At 45.0% G+C, this 23,982-nt stretch overlaps 12 protein-coding genes across 12 annotated transcripts; 4 read left to right on the top strand and 8 right to left on the bottom strand.

Annotated features, from left to right (window-relative positions):
* Positions 1–106: 106 nt before the first annotated feature.
* VTP01DRAFT_3145 (uncharacterized protein) lies at positions 107–1,106 on the bottom strand (the record flags this gene model as incomplete). Its single annotated transcript, XM_069381684.1, has 2 exons — positions 107–675; positions 767–1,106. 2 exons carry the CDS (start codon positions 1,104–1,106, stop codon positions 107–109), a joined length of 909 nt encoding a protein of 302 aa, XP_069236792.1.
* A 725-nt stretch (positions 1,107–1,831) lies between these two features.
* VTP01DRAFT_3146 (uncharacterized protein) lies at positions 1,832–2,727 on the bottom strand (the record flags this gene model as incomplete). Its single annotated transcript, XM_069381685.1, has 3 exons — positions 1,832–2,000; positions 2,300–2,486; positions 2,559–2,727. The coding sequence occupies 3 exons, from the start codon at positions 2,725–2,727 to the stop codon at positions 1,832–1,834; spliced, it is 525 nt and encodes a 174-aa protein (XP_069236793.1).
* An 851-nt stretch (positions 2,728–3,578) lies between these two features.
* VTP01DRAFT_3147 (uncharacterized protein) lies at positions 3,579–4,513 on the top strand (the record flags this gene model as incomplete). The annotated part of the gene is made up of 4 exons (XM_069381686.1): positions 3,579–4,031; positions 4,097–4,198; positions 4,269–4,343; positions 4,418–4,513. 4 exons carry the CDS (start codon positions 3,579–3,581, stop codon positions 4,511–4,513), a joined length of 726 nt encoding a protein of 241 aa, XP_069236794.1.
* Positions 4,514–4,754: 241 nt separating this feature from the next.
* VTP01DRAFT_3148 (uncharacterized protein) lies at positions 4,755–6,320 on the bottom strand (the record flags this gene model as incomplete). The annotated part of the gene is made up of 8 exons (XM_069381687.1): positions 4,755–4,826; positions 4,881–5,036; positions 5,100–5,355; positions 5,413–5,546; positions 5,602–5,730; positions 5,790–6,065; positions 6,132–6,209; positions 6,270–6,320. 8 exons carry the CDS (start codon positions 6,318–6,320, stop codon positions 4,755–4,757), a joined length of 1,152 nt encoding a protein of 383 aa, XP_069236795.1.
* A 174-nt stretch (positions 6,321–6,494) lies between these two features.
* On the top strand, positions 6,495–7,094 carry VTP01DRAFT_3149 (uncharacterized protein; the record flags this gene model as incomplete). The annotated part of the gene is made up of 2 exons (XM_069381688.1): positions 6,495–6,570; positions 6,619–7,094. 2 exons carry the CDS (start codon positions 6,495–6,497, stop codon positions 7,092–7,094), a joined length of 552 nt encoding a protein of 183 aa, XP_069236796.1.
* A 512-nt stretch (positions 7,095–7,606) lies between these two features.
* Positions 7,607–8,982, bottom strand: VTP01DRAFT_3150 (uncharacterized protein; the record flags this gene model as incomplete). The annotated part of the gene is made up of 7 exons (XM_069381690.1): positions 7,607–7,619; positions 7,679–8,037; positions 8,097–8,190; positions 8,260–8,333; positions 8,542–8,596; positions 8,667–8,732; positions 8,792–8,982. The coding sequence occupies 7 exons, from the start codon at positions 8,980–8,982 to the stop codon at positions 7,607–7,609; spliced, it is 852 nt and encodes a 283-aa protein (XP_069236797.1).
* A 402-nt stretch (positions 8,983–9,384) lies between these two features.
* On the bottom strand, positions 9,385–16,331 carry VTP01DRAFT_3151 (uncharacterized protein; the record flags this gene model as incomplete). The annotated part of the gene is made up of 21 exons (XM_069381691.1): positions 9,385–9,519; positions 9,582–9,884; positions 9,958–10,319; positions 10,378–10,825; positions 10,885–11,389; positions 11,454–12,031; positions 12,089–12,231; positions 12,295–12,395; positions 12,451–12,583; positions 12,640–12,965; positions 13,040–13,352; positions 13,405–13,906; positions 13,960–14,031; positions 14,096–14,479; positions 14,537–14,607; positions 14,666–14,824; positions 14,882–15,089; positions 15,141–15,672; positions 15,735–15,848; positions 15,911–16,048; positions 16,111–16,331. 21 exons carry the CDS (start codon positions 16,329–16,331, stop codon positions 9,385–9,387), a joined length of 5,748 nt encoding a protein of 1,915 aa, XP_069236798.1.
* An 850-nt stretch (positions 16,332–17,181) lies between these two features.
* On the top strand, positions 17,182–17,805 carry VTP01DRAFT_3152 (uncharacterized protein; the record flags this gene model as incomplete). Its single annotated transcript, XM_069381692.1, has 5 exons — positions 17,182–17,261; positions 17,322–17,340; positions 17,392–17,488; positions 17,553–17,688; positions 17,754–17,805. 5 exons carry the CDS (start codon positions 17,182–17,184, stop codon positions 17,803–17,805), a joined length of 384 nt encoding a protein of 127 aa, XP_069236799.1.
* Positions 17,806–17,876: 71 nt separating this feature from the next.
* Positions 17,877–18,574, bottom strand: VTP01DRAFT_3153 (uncharacterized protein; the record flags this gene model as incomplete). Its single annotated transcript, XM_069381693.1, has 5 exons — positions 17,877–18,029; positions 18,095–18,182; positions 18,240–18,306; positions 18,373–18,469; positions 18,533–18,574. 5 exons carry the CDS (start codon positions 18,572–18,574, stop codon positions 17,877–17,879), a joined length of 447 nt encoding a protein of 148 aa, XP_069236800.1.
* A 195-nt stretch (positions 18,575–18,769) lies between these two features.
* On the top strand, positions 18,770–20,204 carry VTP01DRAFT_3154 (uncharacterized protein; the record flags this gene model as incomplete). The annotated part of the gene is made up of 9 exons (XM_069381694.1): positions 18,770–18,850; positions 18,922–19,068; positions 19,134–19,201; positions 19,271–19,344; positions 19,411–19,490; positions 19,553–19,623; positions 19,678–19,724; positions 19,785–19,879; positions 19,935–20,204. 9 exons carry the CDS (start codon positions 18,770–18,772, stop codon positions 20,202–20,204), a joined length of 933 nt encoding a protein of 310 aa, XP_069236801.1.
* A 338-nt stretch (positions 20,205–20,542) lies between these two features.
* VTP01DRAFT_3155 (uncharacterized protein) lies at positions 20,543–21,445 on the bottom strand (the record flags this gene model as incomplete). Its single annotated transcript, XM_069381695.1, has 5 exons — positions 20,543–20,940; positions 21,052–21,090; positions 21,168–21,201; positions 21,280–21,336; positions 21,398–21,445. 5 exons carry the CDS (start codon positions 21,443–21,445, stop codon positions 20,543–20,545), a joined length of 576 nt encoding a protein of 191 aa, XP_069236802.1.
* Positions 21,446–22,014: 569 nt separating this feature from the next.
* VTP01DRAFT_3156 (uncharacterized protein) lies at positions 22,015–23,935 on the bottom strand (the record flags this gene model as incomplete). The annotated part of the gene is made up of 5 exons (XM_069381696.1): positions 22,015–23,098; positions 23,202–23,504; positions 23,573–23,589; positions 23,654–23,706; positions 23,788–23,935. 5 exons carry the CDS (start codon positions 23,933–23,935, stop codon positions 22,015–22,017), a joined length of 1,605 nt encoding a protein of 534 aa, XP_069236803.1.
* Positions 23,936–23,982: the final 47 nt, after the last annotated feature.

Here is a 23,982-nt window from a genome sequence, read left to right on the forward strand (position 1 = left end):
AAAAACTCCTCAACCTTTTTTTTTCTTTCGTCTTCACGCGCCTTTTTACATACACATGTACATAATCTCTTTTTTCTTCCTTTTTTAATATAGTCATACAGACATTTTATACAGTTTCTATGGTATTTCCAACATTAGTCTGCTCAGTTCTCTGTTGCTGTTGCATCCACTTGTAGACACTCGAGAAATCCAGCGTGCCAAAATCCTCCGCGTTTGAAAGTTGGTTGTACAGCTGTGCAGCCGTGGTTCCCAGGACGGGGTTGGTGTGTGAATCCAAGGCGGCTTTCATGGCCAACCGCAGATCCTTGGCCATCAGCTTGTTGCTGAATCCTCCCTTGTAGTCTCGTCCAGCAGGAGCGTTCGGGATAACTCCCGGGTGAGGATTGTACGTATCCGAGCTCCAGCATCGACCCGACGACGTGTTGATGATTCCCCCTAGCAGCTTTGGATCCATGCCTAGTCGTGTACCTAGCAGCATCGCCTCGGATACTCCAATCATGGAAATCGCGAGCAGCATATTGTTGCATAACTTTGCAATTTGTCCTGTGCCGTTGGCACCGCAGTACACGACGTTGCGGCCCATCATGGACAGTGTTGGCTTGATGTGCTCAAAATCGGCCACAGACGGCGCTCCCACCATAAATGTCAGCGTGCCAGCTTCAGCGCCCACGGTGCCTAAGTAAATGCATATGCACGGATGATAATGATGCTGATGATCAGTGCTCCCAGATACAAAAAAAGGCCAGGTGAACAACCGGTTCCTCACCTCCACTGACGGGTGCATCGAATGCCTTTGCATTCTTGGTCTTCATGACAGTAGCAGCGACCCGTTGCGCGACCTCAGTGTCGATCGTGCTAGAGTCTACAAGCACGCTTTCCTGGTCAACCGCATCCAGCATGGCATCGTATACTTGCTGGACATGTGTAGCTTCAGGCAGCATGGTAATCACGGTGCTTGCCTTGTCCGCAAGATCGGCAGGACTCGCCGCTGCTTTGGCTTTTGGATACGCATCCACAAACTTGTCCAGCGCTGCCCGGTTAATGTCGTAGACATAAAAGGGACCGTTGTATTTCTCGGCGAGGTTTTTAGCCATGCCTTGGCCCATTTGGCCCAAACCAATCAATCCAATTGATTCTTTTCGCGAATTCTAATAGCTAACGGTTATGTGTGATTTTCTTCTTCATTCCCTCGCAGGATGCTTACAAGGACTATGAGGATTGGTAAGTCTCACTGGTAGTCTCTGTCATCTATGTCTATACTTGCCAGTTGCCGAGCTCGCAAACGAGCGACGCAGTGCCTGCTTTGCAGTAACATTCAACGCTCTTCTCGCAATAAGAACCACCATGCTATGCACGAAAAAACAAACCAGGAAGAAAAGGAATGGTTTTTTCCCACGAATGTGAGTGTGCCTGTATAAAGTGCATTTTACTCACGTCCCAGTGGCGATTTCAACTCAGTCTTCATGCAGCCTTATTCGAAAGCCCCTTTCCTTGCACATGGAGATCGTCTCTTGCGGATTGCAATCAGCTCCTGCCCTAAGTAGACAACTCCTGCGTTAAACTAGGAGTGGGTCCAGCTATTGAAGAATTGAGCCTATTTACTTTGACAACGTGCTGAGTAGCAAGCTGTATCAAGAATGGAGTTTTACTACCGTAAAGAGGTATCCAGCAAGTTTTGAGACGCAAGAAGATTGGGTATACTGCGCCGCCCGCTTAAATGAAAATCCCGCAAAGGATTGTTTGAGTACATCACAAAGTGACCAAACAATTGTTCATCATCGTTTTAAGCACGTGAAGGGAAAAAGAGCACTTTAACTTTAGGGAGGTTTTGTTACTTCGCAACCTTGATCACGTTCAGTAAATAATTTACACAGCACAGTCTCGAGTTAGACGCTAATTTAGCTGTTTTCAAGAGTGCTCTGATGATCGCTGTATACATCATGCGACGAGCAGTTTTGTAGTACTTGTAACCCAGCAGCGCTGCTGTGCCGACGAAACAACTGCGACCCGTGACGTATAATGATGATTTGTTGCTTGCACAACCGTTGCAAAACAAGTACAAGCGGACGGGATATACATCTTTATATATGTGTCAAAAGGTTCGCGAGGAGGCTGTTTCCTAAAAATTCTATGTACAGTAAAAAAAAAATAATAATACTTCGCGCTAATACTGGTAATCCGGGTCGGCGCGATGATGCTCGTATTCATCATACAAGAAACAGCAACACAACGTCACCGTAAGACTAGCAACCACAGAGTTAAATCGTGAGTGTCCCCATGAATCTTTTGTTTACTTTACCACGCCATACATTCTTGCCAGCAACTCATCGGTGGCCCGCCCGGCATGAGTGGTGGGGGTGGCGGCGGAGGCAGTGGAGGTGGAGGAGGAGCCATTGCACCTGGCAAGGGCGGTGGAGGAGGTTGCAGTGCACTTGCAGGTGTATAGGGCATCATGCTTGCTGGTGGCGGCGCATTGTCGAGATATGCTAGAGGCAAAAGAAACAAGTTCCATGTAATATAAGTAAATCTTAAACATATAACTCCAACAAGATACCAACCTGGTTGCGGCGGTGGAGGCATCACTGGCAGTGGACCTTGCCGCATCATCATTGGATCAAAAGACGATGCCGGAGGGTACAACGATGAAGCCGGCGTCGGGTAGCCGTAGTAAGGCGTTGCTGGCGAGAATGCTGCGGAAGGAATAGGCGGTGCCGCTGCCGGATACATTTAAGATAGTATGCGGTGGTGAGAAAGATCTTTAAAAAAGAAGCAGAAAAGTGGGGAGAGACGGTATAATGAAATAGAAAAGAAAGAAGAGGAGAACAAGCAAGATCTCGGTGACATTTTTATATGTGCATACATAAAGTAAAGATTGGGCAATCGTTGCCGTAGTGAGTAGTAGTGACAGACTGAATGCTCTGCTGCAGACTCCGTCCTTTTGTTTACATTTAGCGTCGCGCAAGAAAAGGGTCTCGTGCTAGGTTGACCGATGGACAATCGCTGGCTTTCCCCGGATTTGGTAACATTACATCGACGTTTGACCAAGATGAGTGTTACCAATAGTCATGGGCTCATGGTCGTTACGCATATTTAGAGTCATCAAAACAGTGCCAAATTCCAGCCTATATAGTCTTTTCCAAAGTACTTCTGAATAAGTAAAGTGGCGGACTATGGTACCGAATGAAGCCTAGACAATACAGTAGTAATACCAGCGCAAACAGAGCGTACATGAATCGTACCACGAGTCCCTGCATTGATCGTTATTCCGCTGTCAACATTGACTGCTCGTATATTCATGCCACGTAAACATTGCTTACAAAGACGATCAATGCATACACACAGTATCGACAGCTACTGCATCGATTTTACTGCGTAGATAATGACGACGAGAGCATTCCATTGTCCTTGACTTGTTCTTCCAAGAATTTTGCGGTGGAAAGACAATGGGTCGATGATCGGCCCTGCTGTTTGCATAAAATAGAGAGTCTGTTGATGCTTTAATTTTTTTTCACCTCCTTCTGCTTCTACGTTTTCTTAGCCATCACTCATCAACTCATCTATTTTGTCTCTTTGCAATTATGACACCTCGTACTCGCAGTCAAACACGATCTTCGCGAAAACGCAATATTTCGGATGACTCGATGTACTCCGAAACCACAGCGAGCGATGTCGACAACAGCGACAGCGACGCAGAGAGTGTCGTTGAAAGAGTACCGAAAACACGCCGTGTTTCCCGCGCACAGTATATCGAGCAGGAATCAGATCAAGATACAGATATGGAAGACTTTTCCACGGAGGATGAGGAACAAGAAGTAGACGCGTCCAGCGGCGCGATGAAAGAAGACGATGCAACGGAAGAAGGTTCTGAAACGAGCGAAAAAGCCGACGATGACGAGGAAGAAGAAGGGGAGGATGAATATTTTACCCCGGATGAGAGCGAGGAGTACAACGACGGAGAAGAAGATGAAGAATATGGAGACCTACCTGAAGGAAGAAGGCGTCAGCTAGGTTACGATGCACGGCGCTCAAAGGTAATTTTCATGGCAAGTGATGAATTCTATATTTCTCACAACAAGCTCATAAAGCATACGTGTAGGCCAAGCATACATATGAGTGTACGTACCCGGATTGTGGTCGAGTTTACAGTTATCCTTTCAGTCTTTACGCTCACCAGAGGAACGAGCATCCATTCGAACTGGCAAGTGGAAAACTTTCAGTATTAGCTGAAGCGATATACATATATTTACCATTACTTTTCTTTGTCGTAGTCCTGCAAAGAATGTGATGAGCGATTTCCTACACGAGAGCGGGTAAAAGAGCATGTGAATTTGAAACACAAACCTGTAAGTGCAATTTCTGCATGGATATCCTGACATTGAAAAAGCATTGATCTAAAGTGCAAACAATGACTATTTAGAGCTACCGCTTTCAGTGTAATGTTTGTCATTCAAAGTTCAAGACGCAAAAAAACCTCAAGAATCATCGAAGATACGTCAACTGCAAGAAGAAATAGACAGAACAATGAAAAATTAGAATATTTTCAGCTGACATAAATGTAAATTGCATGATCTCAACAACATTGAATGATTAGAAAGAGAGAATACGGTCCTGCTGGTATCCATTGTATCATCAGGTTATGATAATGAACGTAAATAGAAACACTGGGTGATTACCATGACCAGTTTGTCCTGAGCCACGTCGCTTCGAAACGAATTTAGTGTGTTTCGTATTTATGGGTATTCTTTATTTCCACTTTAGAGATCTTTGATGATAGCCTCGGTAAACTCGGTGGTAGAGCTGTCGCCTCCCATATCGCGTGTCTTGACCTAAAAACATGATTAGAAACAAAGGGAAAAGACTAGGTGGACCGATCAACATACGTGTCCTCTTTCGATAATTCGGAAAACAGAATTGGAGATGCGGTTAGCGTGTTCGTCAAGTCCCAAATGACGGAGCATCATGACAGAACTGAGGATCATGGCTGTAGGGTTTGCAATGTTGCTGCCTCCAATATCCGATCCGACGTGGCGGCATCCCTGACAAGACGACAGTATAAGTGTAAGCCAACAATCCCTGAATCTTTGTGGATTCCCACATACCGGCTCAAAGACGGCGTATTCTCGACCATAGTTGGCTCCCGGAATGATACCAGGACCGCCTACCAGGGCCGCACCAACGTTGGACAGGATGCTACCGTACAAGTTTGGCATGACCAAAACATCAAACTGCTGAGGTCTCGACACAAGCTGCATGGATGCATTGTCTACAATCATGTCAGTGAATTGAATACCGGCTTCTTTGTACTCTTGCGCGATATCGCGACATGTCTGCAAAAATAGACCATCGCCGAGTTTCCTAACATCCACAAAGTAAATACAGACGTATCCTCCTATTTTTCTCTACTATACGTACATGATATTAGCCTTGTGAATGCATGTCACTTTTTTGCGGTTGTTCCGTAGAGCGAAATCGAACGCGAAACGTGCAATACGTTCCGTCTTTGTTCTCGTGACAATTTTGAGAGATTCCACTACACCGGGAAAGGACTAGCAGCCCAATAGAGTCAGCTTCTGCACATATGTCATAAATCTAACGGCTTACTTGGTGCTCGAGACCAGAGTATTCGCCTTCTGTGTTTTCTCTAATGATGGCCAAATCCACGTCCTGGAACCGACTCGGGACGCCGGGGATGTTCCGGATAAGCGAGATCGAAGCATAAATGTCAAGGTCCTATTGTCCCACAGCAGACCATTAGCATCCGCTTATTTAAATTCACCTTGCCTTTTTACCTTGCGCATGGATACGTTGAAAGACTTGTGACCGAGGCGGGATACGGGCGTAAACAAGATGCCTTTGAGTCCGACCTTGTTGCGCCGGAGTGATGCAAGCGTTTCCTTCATCAAATCATCGTTCAGCGAAACGTGGCCAGACAGATCGAATTGCTCCCACTCGATAGGCGCCTTGGCGGCCTCAAAGACGGCCTTGACCGCGTCAGACAACTCTTTGCCGACGCCGTCGCCAGGCACCAAGGTGACTGTATGCTTCATTTGATTTTTGATTTGATTCTATACAGAAGAACATGGTCTCAGCTTGCGGGCACAATGTCGTTGCAAGACAAGAAGGATACTTGCTGCTTTCTGTCCAGCGGAGACATCGGTCGGTTTTAAAGCAGCAGAGGCAGACGACAAAGTCCGCGCGGTCGTCGTCTGCTACGTGTATACTGGTGAGTGCGCAAAGCTCTGGACGATACATTCGCAACTGGTACATACAAGCAAAGCTGGGGCAAAGCTAACTGATCTTGAACCGACAATCTTTAGCATCTCCAAGGTTAAAGCACGAAGAAAAGAACGAGCCACACACCCATCGACTAAAACGTAATTACAAAGTCCGAGGCATATCCTCTTTTCAAAGTGGTGCAAGTGGAAAGGGCACGCGTCTCTTCGCAATCTACCACCGAAGTTCGTTGACCACTGCTTACTAGAACCTTTTATAAAATGCCTCTTACTTCCCCTCATCTTAACGTCAACGCCCGTGTGTCTGTCGCGCCACGCTTTTGCGGTCTACCCCGGTGTAAGAGATCTTGAGAACCATCGTTGCTCTGGACGGGCCCGGTATTAGGCTCTTTGGCACGATCACCGAGCCAACATTCAATGGTAACAGGCCAGCCTGGACCATTACAGGTGATCGGCTGCCTGATCAACCGGTGTCCTTGCTGCCGAACAGCCTTCGCTTTGTGGGACAGCGTCCAGCAACACGTCGCCCGGCGCAACAACCGGCCGTTGCCCCACATAAAGGATTTAGAGGTGCAGCTCACCATCATCGCACCCTGCAACAGCAAGTTATCTACTTTAAAAATGTCAATGATAAAGCAGGAACAGAACGCCCAGCTGTCACTTGCATCTTTGAAACGATTCCCAGCTGCTCACAAGTTTTTGCTGGACATATTTAGGATCGAGAATTATACTGAATGGGAGCCATACAGCTGGAGACACTCTGTAGATACTACCTCATCTTACTTGGAGCAAATGTTTATTAAAGCGATACGATTTATCCTGACAGCGTTCGCAGATAAATGCCATCGCCATCAAAACTAGCAGCCGAAATCAGAAGGTACATATTGGATAGATAGAGTGATCCACATCTTCCAGACATTCGGCGACCAGACACATTTGCGTGGATTTGAATGGTGTAAAACATCCCCTCTAATGCTTCAAGCATACCACTTCTTCTAAGTAAGTGGGGGTACAACAGAGATTCTAGCGTTGACTGCAACATTCGAAGACACACGCGGCATAGTAGTAGCTAGACCATTTTTGTAGACGGTTACTAGCAAAAGTGAATAGTATTCAGGGTCAAAAAGAACAGTGGTGTTAAAGTTCATATTGTGCCTATCACGTCAGGAAAGGACAGGGAACAAACGAAGCTCGTGGGCCAGAAACAATCGTTTAAAAAGTGTGCCGAAACTGACACAGTCAAATTAGTACCGGTTAAAAAACTGTAGCTGAAGGCATTTTTATTCAAATGAGAATGAAACAGAGCGAGAGAGACACATATTTTGAGATAACTTTTCATCGTTTAAAGAATCTGATGCTTTAAAGACATTTACTTACTCCGCGTCGCTGCAGATACAATATTAGTTAGCAAGGCTGTGGCGTATTCCTCCGTGCCTAGAGTTTACCTATATCCATTGCGGGCAGGGGAACGAGAGCGTGAGCGCGAAGGAGTACGAGAGCGTTCGCCGCCAGTCGGGGAGCGGGATCGCGAAGGAGCAGGAGAGCGCGAACGCGATCGAACGGGTGAACGGCTCTTTGCCCGATGAGAAGCGCTTCTGGATCGTTTGTCAGCGGGGCTTCTATCCCTCATGTCGAGATCCTCCTCACGGCGGCTGCTTCGGCCGCCTCGGCGTCTAGGGGAGCGAGACCGAGAGCGGGAGCGCGAATAGGATGGAGAACGACGGCGCGATGAACGGTGACGAGGCGGGCTGCGGCTACGGGAAACAGATCGGCTGCGTGATCTGCGAGAGGAACGGCGAGAGTCCTGGTCATTCAGTTAATATACTTTGAACAATTGCAAATAACTTATTTGTATCCTCTTACCTCAAAGAGCTTCACCTTGGAGCCCTTGAGTTCAGCACCATCCAATCTTCTTAAAGCATACTCCATATCCGATCGGTGTGCGAATTCAACCACACTTTAGGAAATTTTCCCCGGATAAATGTTAGCCATTGAATATATCTTTTCAATCACTGTTACAACTTACCCTTCACCAGGACGGCTTCTGAAAATATCTGCAAACGTCACCTCACCAGCCTTGCGCATCAAATCCTTGAGATCCTAGAGAGAGTACCAGCCAAGGGTCCCGGAAGAAAGGGAGAGAGAGAGAGGAAGACGATTTAGACTCAAGCAGAGACAACACCATACCGAAACCCAAAAGAGAGACAAAGAGCCGAGGGGGGAAGGAGAGAGAGAGAGCCGGATCGCATGCGAACCAAGCGAAAGCAAAAGAGAGAGAGAGAGAGTAGACGCGGGAGAGAACTCGTACCTGCCAGCTGGTTCCTTCGGGGATGTTTTCGACCATAACACGGTAGCGGGACCTTCTATATAAAGAAAAAGAGCCGCTTGAGTTTTCCTGCTGCTCCAAGTGGTCCTGACAAAGCAACACGCAACCTGTCGTCACGGCCACGATCTTCTCGTCTACTGCGACGAGTACCACGAGCAATTTCTACAATGATTCTTCAGAGTATTTCATCAGTACATACTCACATGATATATCCATCCGCACCCTGCTTTACCTCTCTCCAAGGAAGCTTTTGCCGTGGTATTTGTAAACAGCATCGCGGGCATCTTGAGAGTGCTTAAACTCCACAAAGCCGTAACCGCTCTTAAGATTAATCTCGCGGATCGTTCCGCAATCTTTGAACAGATCTTCAAGATCTCGTTCTCTAGTGTCGCGAGCGAGGCGTCCAATGTAAACTCTGGACATTTTTCAAAAAAGTGGACAAAGAAAATGGAAATAGACCTACTTTTATTCGTGCTTAATCCAGACTCAGCCACGTTAAGAGCTTCCATCAATTTACAGTGTCAGTCAGGAGTGGAGCCCGTTGCAATCTTGTACGAAGAACCGAGACGTGTTTAGCAATGATAGAAGACATTATACGGTTCACATGTGAAAATAGATTTGTTATATCTCAAAACAATGCCACTTTACGTTACACCAATGAGGATGTGGGGACGATATCAGCCTTTATATCTGCAGAGCGTATGGAGTGCATTGCATACTTTCAGCGCATATGTTTACATTTAGCCCTATCAACCCAAGCAGTCGCTTATCGTGCAAACGTAGCTCGCCTGGAGCCTAGTTAGGCTGAAGAATGTCGTTTATTGCTTAAGCGTAATATGAGGGCGATATCAGCACGTCATTCAATGTAGATAGCTGTTCTTCCGTAAATTTGGTCATGTCTTCGTGCCATGTATCGCAATGTGTCCTCTTAAAGTCTGAAAACGTTTTCCTTATAGTTGCCTAAGAAGTTTGGTCGTATGTAAGCACACCATATTGCAAGCAATAAGCTTGATAAAACATACCTGAATTTCGGCAGGATCTGACATGCATTCTGCTAGCTGACAAACAACCTCTGGCATCCATTTGGGCACATCGTACGGGAAAGCGTTGACCAAACACGACAATCCAAGTACGCCAGCATGTTTCTTGAGTAGCGCGACCCGGAACTCGGGGGTCTCGATGATCTTGCCCGTCTCTCTGCTTCGTTTCCTTCTAGGGATGTTGGTTTGGAGAAGCTTTGTGAATCGTTCTCTTACAATATCAATCGTGTCACGCTGAGAGCATCGCACCAGACCACCTAAAGTCACTGCAGCCATTTGTCGCACCTGTATAGAAAAAGGAACAAATTCTGCGTTAGATTGCAGATAATTTCTGCCAAGATCTACATTTTACACTTGCCTCCAATTGCGTATCAAGAAGCATATCACTCACAACATCCATGATGCGAGCCCGTTGATCAGCTTCCATGAAGAAGTAGTTTTTGAAATAAAATATTTGCAATATTGGCAACGCACGGATCCTGATACGCCAGCTCTCTGATCCAGTGAGCACTTGTATGAATTGTTCAAGTATGGATGCAATAATGGATGGTGGATAGTAGTATTGCGCAAAAAATTGAAGGACCTTGCCGCTCATTTGCTGAAGATCTTGATCATCATGAACTTCTTGCATGATGAATATCTTGGGCCAAAGAGAACGGGTGAAAGGAATAGTGCCTGCTACGCGCCATCGTGTCAAACCTTCCGTTAACCAACAAAGAACTATAACAATAATGAGCAATATATTCTTCAACAGCCTTTAAATATATATATATTTTACCTGTCTTGCTTCCATTGATATAGTCTTGTGATCCGGCTATATGCGCAGGCTGCAACTCCGATTGCCATCTATCCAAGTTTCCAAGAAGTGTCTCCAAATATACTGTGTCTTGGCCACAGGTTGCAAGAGGCATTAGCGGGCCTTGACGCGCTCGTTGCAAAAGATCGTCTATGCTGTGAAAACCGGGGGTCCAATGCAGCTGCACTGCTGCGTTGATATCACTTGCAATTGCTTCACGCACTTGCTTGTAAGGATGTTGGATGTTGTCAAAAAGTGTCGGTAATAATCTGTCTGCGAGAGGAGTCGCCCACCACGTCAAGGTATTCAGAATAGCTTTCTTCAAAATTAGTTTGCTAGCCTCTACAAAGGCAGCGTCCGAGTTTGCGTCAAACCCGGCGCCGAATATGATTTCAATAAGCGGCAAAATGCGGCGAGGATCCCGACGTTGCTATGCAAATATTTAATCAATCATCCTTCGTAATCTAAACATAATTGCAGCTTACTTACAGCACAATATCGTACACAGCTCTCCCAGTAAGTCAAGGAGTCCGGGGTGATATTGGCAAATGTCTTTTGCAGAAGCGGCGAGAGCCATTCCCACACCTTCGCGCTCTTGGCGATTGGCCAATGCTTCATACCACGTACAAGTCCGGCTACCAGTTCGGCACCTGCTCTTTGCTGATTCTTTTGATCAGAAGCATCACAGAACTGGGTAATAATTTGCTTTGCTTCGTGCAGCGGTTCATTCCAATATATTTTGAAAATACTTTTGCAAAGCAAAGCATTGGATGTATGAAAAACGTCTTCCTGAGGGTTCGAAATTTCTTGAGACATAAAGTCACCGAGCTTTTTCCAATAACTCTCGGTGGTAAACACCTTGCGAAACTCGTCGTAGGCTTCTCGACATTTGTCATCGACATTTGAGAGGAAGGAATCTCCCGTAGAAGCTACGTAGAATGTGTAGCTATTAGGCCATACTAGCCATCCTTTAGCGTGGCCGTCTGCAAACAGGCTAGTTATGAAGCTATGAGTAAAATGTGCATCCAATTGATAACTAAACAATGGTGAAGACATACCAGTCACGATAATTCGATTCTGTTACTGGGTCATAAAGTTTCTTGATAAAATCATTGGTAAAGTTCTCGTCTTCAAGGTTCAAAGATACTTCTTTCTTGAGAGGGTTCTCGATGTTGCCACGAAGCAGTGCTGTTTCATCCCCATTGGCATATGTACGCCGCTTGATAAAGTCCAAAAGCTGCGTAGTTAGCTCTGAGCCAACGTGTCTAAGACCAGGCAGATCCGACAATGTGCAGTCGCAGGCAATCTTTGCCAAATCTGCCGTAGGGGCATACTGTGGTCGGACGAATAGATCCAAAAGACTTGCAGCCATTGTTGCAAATCGCCAGTGAACTTTACTGTCTTGCATAAATACAATCAAAAACTCCATAAGCTCTTGATATGCCTTTGATTGTCTCTGATGTCGTTCCAAAACTTTAGATGTGGTAGTATCGATACGACTGCTAACTGCTGCAAGGTCACAGAGTTGTTGAATATTTTCATCCACATGGCTTGTATCGATGATTTGATAATTGCGAAACGTGAAGTGTGTAACGTAATCGAGAAAGACTTTTCGGATGAGTGTCTGGACAGAGACCTAGCAAGAACATTCTTGTCAGTGTATTACACTAATATCTTGATCTATCTTTGTTACCTTGTCTTCATGTTGAGCCTGGCACAGGGACGTTACAAACTTGGGTATAAACCGCCAATCACGAAGACAAGATGATAGAATGGATTTGTGCCGTAATAGATAAAGTGCTCCTTTAAGTCGATCAGCTTGCGCTTCCGGATCCACTACAAGTGGACCCGAAAAATCAATATACGGTAGCGAACCAAATAACGTTGCAGAATACATACAGTTTTCATCTCGTTGTAGTCCTTCGAGAATGGAGGTCATCAGTGAGCCTTTAGCACCTGTAAAATTCTTTGCTGTCGCTGCCAAAGCATTCTGGCTAGTCCTACATAGGTCTTAAGTATCCATATAATTTAAAAGCGGGTTTTCTTGACACTTACTTGCGAACTACGGCGTAAGAGCTCATTGATAGTTTGACTAGATCATTAAATATCGACATGTGCAATTCTTCAGGAATTCTACCGTGCGCATTGTGGCGCAAACGCTGTAAATGATGCAGATAAGCTCTTAGGACTAGAAGTAGTATATCAGCACTGCTGTAAATATGCATCAACTGCGATGTACAATACCTAGCAAACGTCGTGGATATTCTTTACGCGCCACAGGGGTCTGGAACATTGGTTTTGCATAGCTATAGCGTGTCTTTAGCAAGTCGAGGACAGATTTCTCGACGCCCATGTCGTCAAGGAAACTGCGAGCAAGCTTTAGAATAAGCTTCATCCTTTCAACATCGTCTTCACTTTTCTCGTAAAAGTATGTCAGGGCTTTGTGAATAAGTTCTGCAACGTTCTTGCGCAGTTCCTTAGTACGGATGTATCGAGGATCTGAAGTATCTGTCAATGCATATCCAGCCTCTAGCTTGGCAAAGGTGTAGCTAGCCGCTGGCTCTTCATCGCTTTAGTAAAAATAAGAAATGATAAGCAAACTTGAATCCAATGCAGTCTATGGTATATTGCTTTTGTCACTTACCCTGAACTGCTCTTGGTTTCGTCAATGTTTTTATCTGGATCGATACCATCCTCCCCGATTAGACACGTAGATCCAAGTAGACAATTCCGTATAATAGCGAGATGTTTGCAAAATTCATTCGTCAATTCTGCTGCAGATTTCTGGCCTTGATCATTGAATAGTTTTTCCACATGATCAATGGACGGCACCAAAAATGTTTCCAAAAGCTCCATGGCTAGATCTATTTCTTTCTCGGAAGGCACATGCCAATCAATCCTTAGATTCTGAGGATTTCCCGGCTTTCCCCACAATCGGTGAGAGCTTTTCATAAAATCTACAAGAAATCATTAAATAATGAGTATCTACAAAGAGTAATCAAATTGTACCTTTGTCATTCCATTCCTCGGGAGAAAAACTTCGCATTTCGTTCGGATAGATTGATAACAATGATCTGAGGATGTGTCGCAATGCTTTGCTCGCCCACATGAATCCCGTTCGCGTTTTGCATTTATCAAGCATCTCACGTATGATACTTGTTAACTCTTGCTTATAATTCAAGAGCTCTGCACCTAGAACTGAGCAAACTTCAAAAAGGATGCTTTGATACCAATGCAAAGTAGAGTCAGACTGGATGGGAGTTGCTGCTGACGAGTTGACTATATGGGAAGATGCACCGTGTTCGAGTTCAGTTTGAATATTAGAGATACACAATGGTATTAGCTTCTTTGCAGCTTTTGAGGGGTTTGCTTTGGCCAGTCCGCGACACAAGATGCCGATAGGATGGAATGCGTTTGGGAGAACTTGAGAAGTCAAAAAGTCTACAACCATCCGTAAAGCCATATCGTAAAGGTCATCCGATAGTTGCTGGAACAAAGTATCGCAGGTAACCTTGAATACTCTTAGTATCATCATTTAAGAAGACAATCCAGTCATTCACTTACCAACAGAACATGGACTACTGAATTTTCAGCTGCTGGGCTGCTTGACTTGTAACTTGTAGGCAAATTTTCAAACTGGAATCGACACTCGTTAGTGGGCTTACAGCAAAAATAACAGAGATTCGGAATAGACACTTACGACCATGAACGACTGTCGTAAGAATTTGGCGAGCCAGTCTTCGAAACCTTCAGTAGAAGCTTTGCATAATTTATCTTCCTCCTCCGGTGAAAGTTCTTTTTCGTGTCCTGATGTATCGATCTCCATGCCTTCATAGCGCACTTCATTTTCAACCGGGTCGTATCCGCTCCCTTTAGTCAAATCCATAACGGGTACAAGCATAACCGCATTAGCAATGAACTGAATGATCGATATGGACTTTGGAGGATCGACGAGATCTATGCCTGGAGTAACTAGATGTAGAAGAGGAAGAAGATGCTTGCCACCTGCAGGATAATGATCACGATATAGTAACGGATGAGCCATTTCCGCCAGGACTTGGATTGCACTGGAAGTTCTATGAGTCTATTAGATCTCGAGTGAGAAAAGATATATACACATGGCGAGCAAACATCATCCTACCTCGGTCAATGTTTCCAGAGAAGAATATATGCGCTCCAAAAGACCAGGGAATATTAAACTCGGCTCCAGCCCTGTATCAAGTGATAATTAGTTCGTATTGGACAGAATGGATAAAGATGATAGCCTTACATGCTAGCCGGCGCAACGTCGTTTGTGCGAAACTCACAATGTAGTTATCTTTGCCAAACATGGTCAAATAAGCCAAAGGTCGCAATATGAGCACAAACTTTTGTTTCATTTCTGGAGTCAATCGGCGTTCCACAGGTGTGTCGCAATCATCTTTTTGCTCTATAAAATATTGTTAGTAATACTTGCTCGACTTATTTTCCTTTTGCTATTTACAACCTTCTCTCCAACGTTGCAGGAAGTCGCCTGATAAGCATTGTGTAAACGCCGCTAAAGAATAAGACCAAGTGCCGTGGTTGGATGGATGATAATATAATTCGATAGCTTGTACGAGATTGCTTAGTAGGTCCAAGACATCACTTTGTCCTCCTTCTCCAGCCGGGAACATTGTATACACCATGAACCGAGAAAGTGCTTTGTATTTTTCCTGAATAGCATTTAATGGAATTACTCAAGACTCGGAGCTATCAAAACTTACAGGCTTCCTTCTGAGGATTAACGCACTGCCTGCTTTTAAATCCACCCTTCCAGCATACTGGTTGTGTCCGGAGGAGCCGCCCGTCCTATTTCCACTCGAAGAATTGCCATCCACTCGACTGCCAACTGGCAGATTCATTATTCGAAGACATGCAGTAAAGACCGTTTTGATCTGATCGTTGGAGAATACTGGAAAAGGTTCGCTGACATTCGCTTCTGCTATGCGGGAGAGTAACTCTATGCACTGAGCATCAAATAAAAAGGAGGATGTGACCATGGACCACATGGAAAATATCGTTGGCAAATATTCCTTTGGATGAATCCCGTTATCATATAGTTTAGCCTTCGTAATGGAATGTTTTGGCTGCGATACTGGAACGAAAAGTGAGAGAAAACCCTGGACCGTGAGCGCATCCTCTGCATGGTGCGTTGTAAAACTTGGCAACAGTTCTTGCAGAATTTCTTCAGTCGCTGTCGGCGGGTAGAAACGTTGTGCATATTCTGCAAGTCGTATTACAGCCGTGATATGTTTTCTAGCATGCAATGTTAACACATGGACATATCTGCAAACAGCAACTTGAGCTGAACTGCTTACGTTTCCGCAATGAGAGTCACCTGTCGCGTCTTTGGAGATATGTGTTTTTTTATGAGCTGGTATAACGGGCGCCAATCGAGCGTCAGATCCTCGGGACCAATGCGTTCTGGTTTCCTAAAAGAGCAGAATGTCAATGGAAAGGGAGCGCTGAGATGGATGCCATGAATGGTAAGTACCTTATAAGACGGACGCACACTGTCGCCCAATATTCCACCAATGATGTATCCATGCCAGGCGTTACCGTCAATTCATACAAAAGTTTTGCGAGCTTTGCACGTGTCTCTCGTGGAATTGCGTGTTTCATTTCTCGATAACTATGTATCAAATTCTCGACTAAGATACCGAAAGGCTGGTCCGTAGGCTGGGTGAACTCTACCTTTCTAGTCGCTTAACCCAAGCGAACGTGCCCGGAGCGAGATCGCCAGCTTTAACGTGAATAGCAATATTCTCGCATACTTGTGCAAGCCAATTCTCGGGTTCGGCTTCTAATCGGTCGGCATACGGTAAAGATTGTGAATAGTACATTGTGTGCTCTCTGTCATCGTTGAGGACGGAAAGCGGGATACTCATAGTATCCACCTCCATGTCGGCTGCCATTGGAGAACGGTGTAAAAAAAAGCAAGGAACACAAAAGTCAAAAAAGCGAACGTTGCCCGTTTTAACCCGCAATAGAAGAACGCGTAAGCGCGCTGCGCCGTCCTGGTTCAGAAACTTCCAAGCATCTACACTTGAGTTATGCTTGGTTCAGATATTATTGAGCTCGACGATTTTGAAAATGCAGCTAGAACACTTTATATCCTTGTAGCATGCTGATGATCAAAGAACGCCGTGAACCGATTTATCATTGCATGCAGGGGAAGACCACCCTTAGCTTCTTGACGCAAGACTACAACCTCTGCATCACATGGCTACTGCTTTTGGTTAATTTGATGGTTCGTCAGTTCTTGTATATGCATGCTGCAATTTTAACACTTTTATATTATTAGCAATAGGCATCCCTTTCGAAGGTGGAGACAACACAGTTGCTTTACATATAGTGCCAAGCGATTTCGAAATATATACATCATAACTTTCATCAGTAGCTACCATCTACGCTTTGTACCCCATAAGAGAATTTCTAGCTTGTAATGGCGTCTTTACGTATCTATCCGTTTTTAGCACTTAATAGATGGGCGTAATAAATAACAATCCAATGGTTTAGAGCACATGACGACCATCAGCGAAACTATTCCAAATGTGACCTACTTTCAAAAGCCATTTTGAATATCCAAGTTTTATTCCATTGCGTACAAAGAAAAGAGGAGCACGTTCGATGTAGCAATCCACGTACAACTTGTTGGATAATAGAAAAAGATACCCCGTTGTCCGTTGGTGACGGAGATGAAAATTGCCGGAGGATCTCCCAAGCTGGCACACCCAAGTCTACGTTTTCCCAACATTTCCCAACATGTCGCAGGCGTCAGGCACAGTTGCAAACCGTTTTGTACAGAAGCTCGCTTCTCCTGAGTTCCGCAATTACTTGATGAGGTGCGTTAAACAAAGGGATCGTAGCCGAGATCTTGACTGACAATCCCCGTTCGTTTCCAGCACCGTATGTGGAAAGCCAGTTTAGCAGAGTGTCATTGGAAATATGTTAACAAAGTATTTATTGTATTAGCACTTTTGGGGCCCTGTCGCCAACTGGGGTATTCCACTTGCTGCTATCGCTGACTGGAAGAAGGACCCCAAGTACATTTCTGGCAACATGACGCTTGGTGGGTTATTTGTACATATGCCAGGATAAACTTTGACGCTTATACCGCTATCATTTTCCGACAGCTTTGTGTGTATATTCCGGTCTCTTCATGCGCTTTGCACTAGCCGTCCAGCCAAAGAACTATCTTCTGTTTGCATGCCACGCAACGAACGAGGTTGCTCAGCTTGTTCAAGGATACCGCTACTTGCATTACAACGGGTAAGGATTCGACAATTTTTGGAAGTAGTAACAGAATATTTGTTATCTAATAATTGTATGTGTAGCTTGACTGGCAACAAGGCTGCCAAGGAGGAAGAGAAGCCCGCAACTGCTTAGACTGTAGGAGTAAAATAACAATAAAAGGCATAATGTATGACTACAAGCAAGCTGGCAAACGGCCGAGATTTTTAGATATCGAAGGTTGCCCGGGCATTGGCCTCTTGTCCAATGGCGTCCATGGCCCTGATGAAGGCTTTACTGTTTAAGCTCTTTTGTGATTCAATATTGTAAAATGGATTACATATTTGTGACAAGTATGCATTATGGATCTTTTTGAATATCTACATTGTGGCAAAATAGGTTATTCACGCTGCCCCCCAGTGAGACCCAATCGGCATCCTCATACCATCTTCATGTCTGCATCGCGTATTATGCTATCCGTAACTGACACTACGACAATGAATTTTACGCGTGTGTTGGTCATGTAGCCATATCTATAAACGTCGTACATCAGTATGCATATTGTTGTCAGAATTCATAGTAAAACCTACACTGCCAAGTCTTCCATGGCATATAACAGACCCAGGTACAAGTCCAAATTCTTTGGCCCACTTCCTACTGTTTATATATTTCCCCTCGCTATCAGCTTTGCTACTTGGATGTCACGAAATGCGAGCGCTGTACCTCGTTCCTCGATTACATCTATTGACGTGTGTGCAATGTAGTGGTACTTTAGGTCAGGATGAGTATGACTAAAGTTCTTGATATACAACGGATTATTCTAAAGCGTATTTAAATGTGAGCTGTTACTCGCGCACGTAAGCGCCGCTTGACACTTTCATACCTGCTTGCCAATGAGTGCAATGCAGTTGATTTCACTGTTCATGATATAGGTATGTTCGAGAAAAAGGGTGGCACTGGTGTTGGGCGGACTTGCCCGATCTGTCGTCCGGGCTGCATGGATTCATAACCGAAAGCGGGAGCAAGTTTGCCATTCCTTTGTTCTCATTTGCTCGCCACCAGCAACTCCAACACTCTTTCTGCCCCGATTGTCCTTCACAATCTCTGCAATCTCCTCGCAATGGATGTTGACGCCTGCATCGAGTCCATCAAGGCCTGCAAGTACCTTGCAGAGGACGATATGCGGCAGCTATGCAACAAGGTACGCGAAGCAGCCAGAAAGGAGAAAAAAGAATCTCGGACTGCATGTTCACTCATTCCTTTACTGTGTAGCTCAAGGAGATACTAGCGGAAGAATCCACTGTTGTTCCCGTACGCGCTCCTGTTACGCTGTGTGGAGATATCCATGGTCAATTTTATGATCTCTTGAAGCTCTTTGAAGTTGGAGGCGATCTGCCCGAGACATCTTATATATTTATGGTATGCTACTTTTCTCTCACGTACAATTAGGGAAACGACAAGAATTCTGAGGATAGGACGGATAGGGAGATTTTGTCGATCGTGGACGATATTCGCTTGAAACATTAACACTCTTATTATTGTATAAAGTCAAGTAAGTATCCACAAATAACATCAGTGTAATGAGAATTAAATCATCTTTCTCACCGATTTATTAAACTAGATATCCAGATCGTATCACTTTGACGAGAGGTAACCATGAGAGTCGAAACGTAACAAGAGTATATGGTTTCTATGGTAAGATTTTGCAATATATATGAATGCAAAGCAAAAATGAATCGCTCACATCATTTGTTTGTGCAGATGAATGCCTCGCGAAATATCAGAGTTCAAAAGTTTGGGAATGGTGCTGCACAGTCTTTGATTACCTCCCTCTCGCAGCGGTATGTTCAGAACACATCAGTGAACGAAGATTCCTGCAAATCTAAGCTCATCAATGCGGCAGCTTGTAGACGGGAATATATTTTGTGTGCATGGAGGACTATCGCCCGAACTACCTTCTATTGACTCTATCCGGTAGAATTAAAGACTCAGTATGTATGCAGCATTACGCTGACCAAAAAAGTCTAGAACGCTGTTTAGGATGCAGGAATTGCCACAAACAGGTGGACCGTGTGGTGCGTAAAGTAGTATATCGATATATCGCAATCCTAACCGGGGGAGTAAATACATTATAGATTTGCTGTGGTCCGACCCTGAAGCCAACGTTGATTCGTGGGCCATCAGTCCTCGCGGAGGCGGATTCCTCTTTGGTCATCTGCCCACGAACGCTGTGAGTCGATTAGCCGGCAATGTTTATGCAACTAATAGCTAATCCGACTTTATAGTTCTGTCACAACAACAATGTTAGCCTTATTGTCCGGAGTCATCAATTGGTAGATGAGGGATACAACTATCCATTCCAAGAGAAGAACTTGGTGACTTTGTGGTCTGCACCCAACTATTGCTACCGATGCGGAAACAAGGCTGCCATTCTCAAGGTGCCTGACGACCGCGATAAGATCGTGGAAAGCGACTATCGGATATTCTTAGAAAACGATACCCAGTTCATGGAGAACGAATCCTTGACGGGGCCTGGCAGCCAGTATTTCCTGTAAATTTTGAACGATATGTGGAGTAAACTATGATAAGATAGCATTTGTAGACTTTACAATTTTGTCTTGGTTTTGTAATTTGACGGCGATAGTCGACATTTCCGTGTATATTCCAAGAAAGGAAGAAAAAGTTAACAATAGTGGAACTCGAGAGAAAAGAAAGGAGAGATATAGATTGTGTATATGTGTGTGTGTGTGAGAGAGACAAACGCTGCCAAGAGAAAAAGAAAAGAGAGACAGAGAAAGAGAGATAGAGAGAGATCAAGTAGAAAGTAAACGAGAAAAAAAAAGATTACTTGAGTAGAATACAAGATTGCAAGAGATGGTTTTCTGAAGAATCTCTACAAAATTCTGCACTTTTTCGACTTCTTTTTCACTGGTGGTTCCAACGCTGCAACGATTGCCTCATCGAATACATTTTTCAATCCCTTCTGCGTTAGTGCTGAGCATTCGACGTATTTAACTGCACCCAATTCTCTGGCAAGTCGTTCGCCAGCTTCAAAAGTGATAGGTCGCTGTCTTTGTCTAGCTAATTTATCCATGACACCAGGGTCGTCGCGCAAATCGATTTGAGTGCCCACAATCAAGCAGGGTACGCCAGGGCAATGGTGGTGAACTTCTGGGAACCATTTCTCCTTGACGTTCTCAAACGAGGCCGGTGAAGTGACGGAGAAGCAGACAAGAAAGACGTCGGTTTGTGGGTACGATAGCGGACGCAGACGGTCGTAATCCTCCTGTCCTGTTTGAGAAGAAAAGAAAAAGAAACAGTGCATGTGTTAGATTTTCCGTCCCTCCTTGAGCATTGCTCCGATTTTAATACATATAGTATCTTATCAAAAGCATCCATTACCTGCAGTGTCGAACAAGCCGAGGGTGTATGGTTCATCGCCTGCACGTAAGAGGAAAAAGAAAGAATCAATGCACATGTCCTCGCACGTTCACATCTATATGCGTCGGTTTGCATACCAATCATCACCGTTACTGCATAGTTGTCAAAGACCTGGATAAGTATGCGTCAAGCCCTATCAGTTATCTCTACATTTCTCCTACGCAAACCCCTCCTCTCATTATTACGTACTGTGGGGACATACTCGGAAGGAAATTTGTTGGTCGTGTAAGATATCAGCAAACAAGTCTGTAGAGCGATGTACCTTGTCAGCATGAGTGACAGGAGTAACTGTAAGGTTTGTCTTTACCTTGCCAACCGCACCATCTCCGACAACAACACACTTGATAGTTTGCATTTCGTCTCAAAATTCTAATAGTATGGTTAATGGATGAACTTTAGAGTTAAAGAAGAAAAGAAGAGGACGGCAGCCCATGTTTCATCCGACCAGCATTGAAGGGGTGGACAAATGTCGGAAGTTTCCAAGCTAAACATACCGAGAGTTTAGATATAAGCAATTGCTCGCCAAGGAATGTGCGCTGCGGGAAGAAACCCGTTTTGTGCAAGTCTTTAGGAGACTGGGGTGAGGGAGAAGAGAGGGAGAAAAGCCGTGCGTGACGGACAAAGGCTGGGCGGCTGGGCAGAGGTTTGCTGTGCGCGTGTTTGCGCGGGGACGCAAATTCCTGTGCGACGAGACATCGATCAAAAGCGAATGAATTTGGTCCACCTCCTCTTCCTTTTTCTTTTTGCATCCAACAACAAAAGGCACTTTTTTTCATTTTAAATTAGTGAGAATGTGGGAATCTCTGTTGAAGAGGTATAATACATATGAGAAGGCATCAATATACAAAATACATATAAAGTACAATGAATAATGACTAAAGGGAGGGGAAGGTGAGAGAAATATACAAATGATGAGCGACTTTTTTAGGCAATAATATCAATGATTTTGTTGAAAATGCGTCTCCAGAGAGGTAAGGATTTGGTTGTTCCAATATCATAGTCTTTGGGCTCCATGGGGATGGTGCCACTGTCAAAATCCATGTCTTCCCATCGGTTGAAGAACCGTCCACGCTTCCAGAGTTTGTGCCCCACATAGAGAGCTACTGCAAAGATAACACCGATGTATGCAGCAACAACATCTTTGGCGTCGATGGGAGCGTAGAATGTATGGTAACCTTGACCGCAAATGATGATAAGGCCGATGACAATAACGAAAAGATCGCACACCGGGAATAGAGGAGCAACGTAGGGTAGGTCTTTCAGCGAACGACCCTGTTTGCGATAACCAATGCGGAAACCGATGTGAGTGATGGAGATGATCACCCAAGTTATCAAACCGGCCACAGATGTGAGGTTAGTCAACCAGGTAAATACGACGCCGGATCCAAACAAGCTGGTCAAGAATGCCAAGCAGCCAACGAAGCAACTAGCAGCAATACACCAAATCGGGATGCCAAAACGGTTGATTCGAGTAAAAAAGCGCGGCGCGGATCCGTTCTCTGCAAGCGCCAGGAGTGTACGACTGGAGGAGTATACACCAGAGTTACCAGCACTGATCATGGTGACGAGAATCACGGCATTCATCAAATCAGCAGCCCAAGCAGCACCGGCCTTTTGGAAGACAAGTGTGAAAGGACTGACGGAAATATTGTCGCCACCACGCAACAGGTTCGGGTCAGTGTATGGGATGCAGAGACCGATAATGAGCATAGTAAGGATGTAGAAGAGGACGATACGAAAGAAAACTTGCTTGACAGCAGCGGGTACAGTTTTGTGAGGATTTTGCGATTCACCGGCAGCGATACCGACAATTTCGACACCGTTGAAAGAGAATGCAGCCGTCAGGAACGCATTGAAAACGCCAAGGAATCCGTAAGGGAAAGCACCGCCTTCCAAGTGGAAGTTTCGAACACCAATGTGGTCGCCGCCAGCGGCACCAGTGTCAACGCAGATACCGACAATAATGAAGATCACTACAACCACGATTTTGATGAATGAAATCCAGTATCTAGCAGGAGAGAGCATCAAGTTAGTACGGTAAATTTCTATTGATCGCTAGGTGCACCGTTACCGTTGCTGTGGTAACGGTTGCTACGGTAGCTCAGACTTACTCGACTTCACCGTAGCCTTTGACTGAGAATACATTAATGACGATAAGGATGACAAGGCAGATGATACTCCACACGACGGAATTAACGCTTTGCACCCAGAATTCCATGATCATAGCAACACCGGTCAATTCCACAGCAACACCGACAGCCCAGTTTGCCCAGTAAACCCATCCAACAGTAAAACCAAGGGAAGGGTCGGCAAATCGGGTGGCAAACTGTGCAAAGCTACCAGCGACGGGGATGTAGGCAGCCATCTCACCGAGGCTCATCATGACGCAGAAGACGAGAAGACCAAGGATGGCGCTGTATCAAAAGAGCGGTTAATAACTCGACCTAAAAATTTGAACGAAGCATCCTGAGGGAATACATACTAGGCAACCAAAGCACCCTAGAAAAAATTAAAATCAATAAACTGCAACCAAAAAACTAGAATAACATAGAGGTCGACTTACTCCTGGTCCTGCCGAACTCACAGCCTTTCCAGAAGACATAAACAGGCCAGTACCTGGAGGATGGAGACAAAGGAAAAGAAAGGGACAGATTAATATCTAACGGAAAATGATGGCTCCTCGTTGTAAAGACGCACCAATGGTACCGCCTAGCGCAATCATCTGAATATGTCTAGCTTTCAAGCCGCGATGTAGTTCTTGCTGTTTCTCGCCTTTGGATGATGCGGTGGAAGCACCAAGGCTTTCGGCCAGGTCGACCGATGTGGCGTATTTTTCAGAGTCCATCTGACGTGGAGGGAGAGATAAAGTTGAAATCGAGATATCTTTTTTGT

Source organism: Rhizomucor pusillus, assembly GCF_041956525.1.
Source record: "Rhizomucor pusillus strain CBS 183.67 unplaced genomic scaffold VTP01scaffold_15, whole genome shotgun sequence".
Lineage (NCBI taxonomy): Eukaryota > Fungi > Mucoromycota > Mucoromycetes > Mucorales > Lichtheimiaceae > Rhizomucor > Rhizomucor pusillus.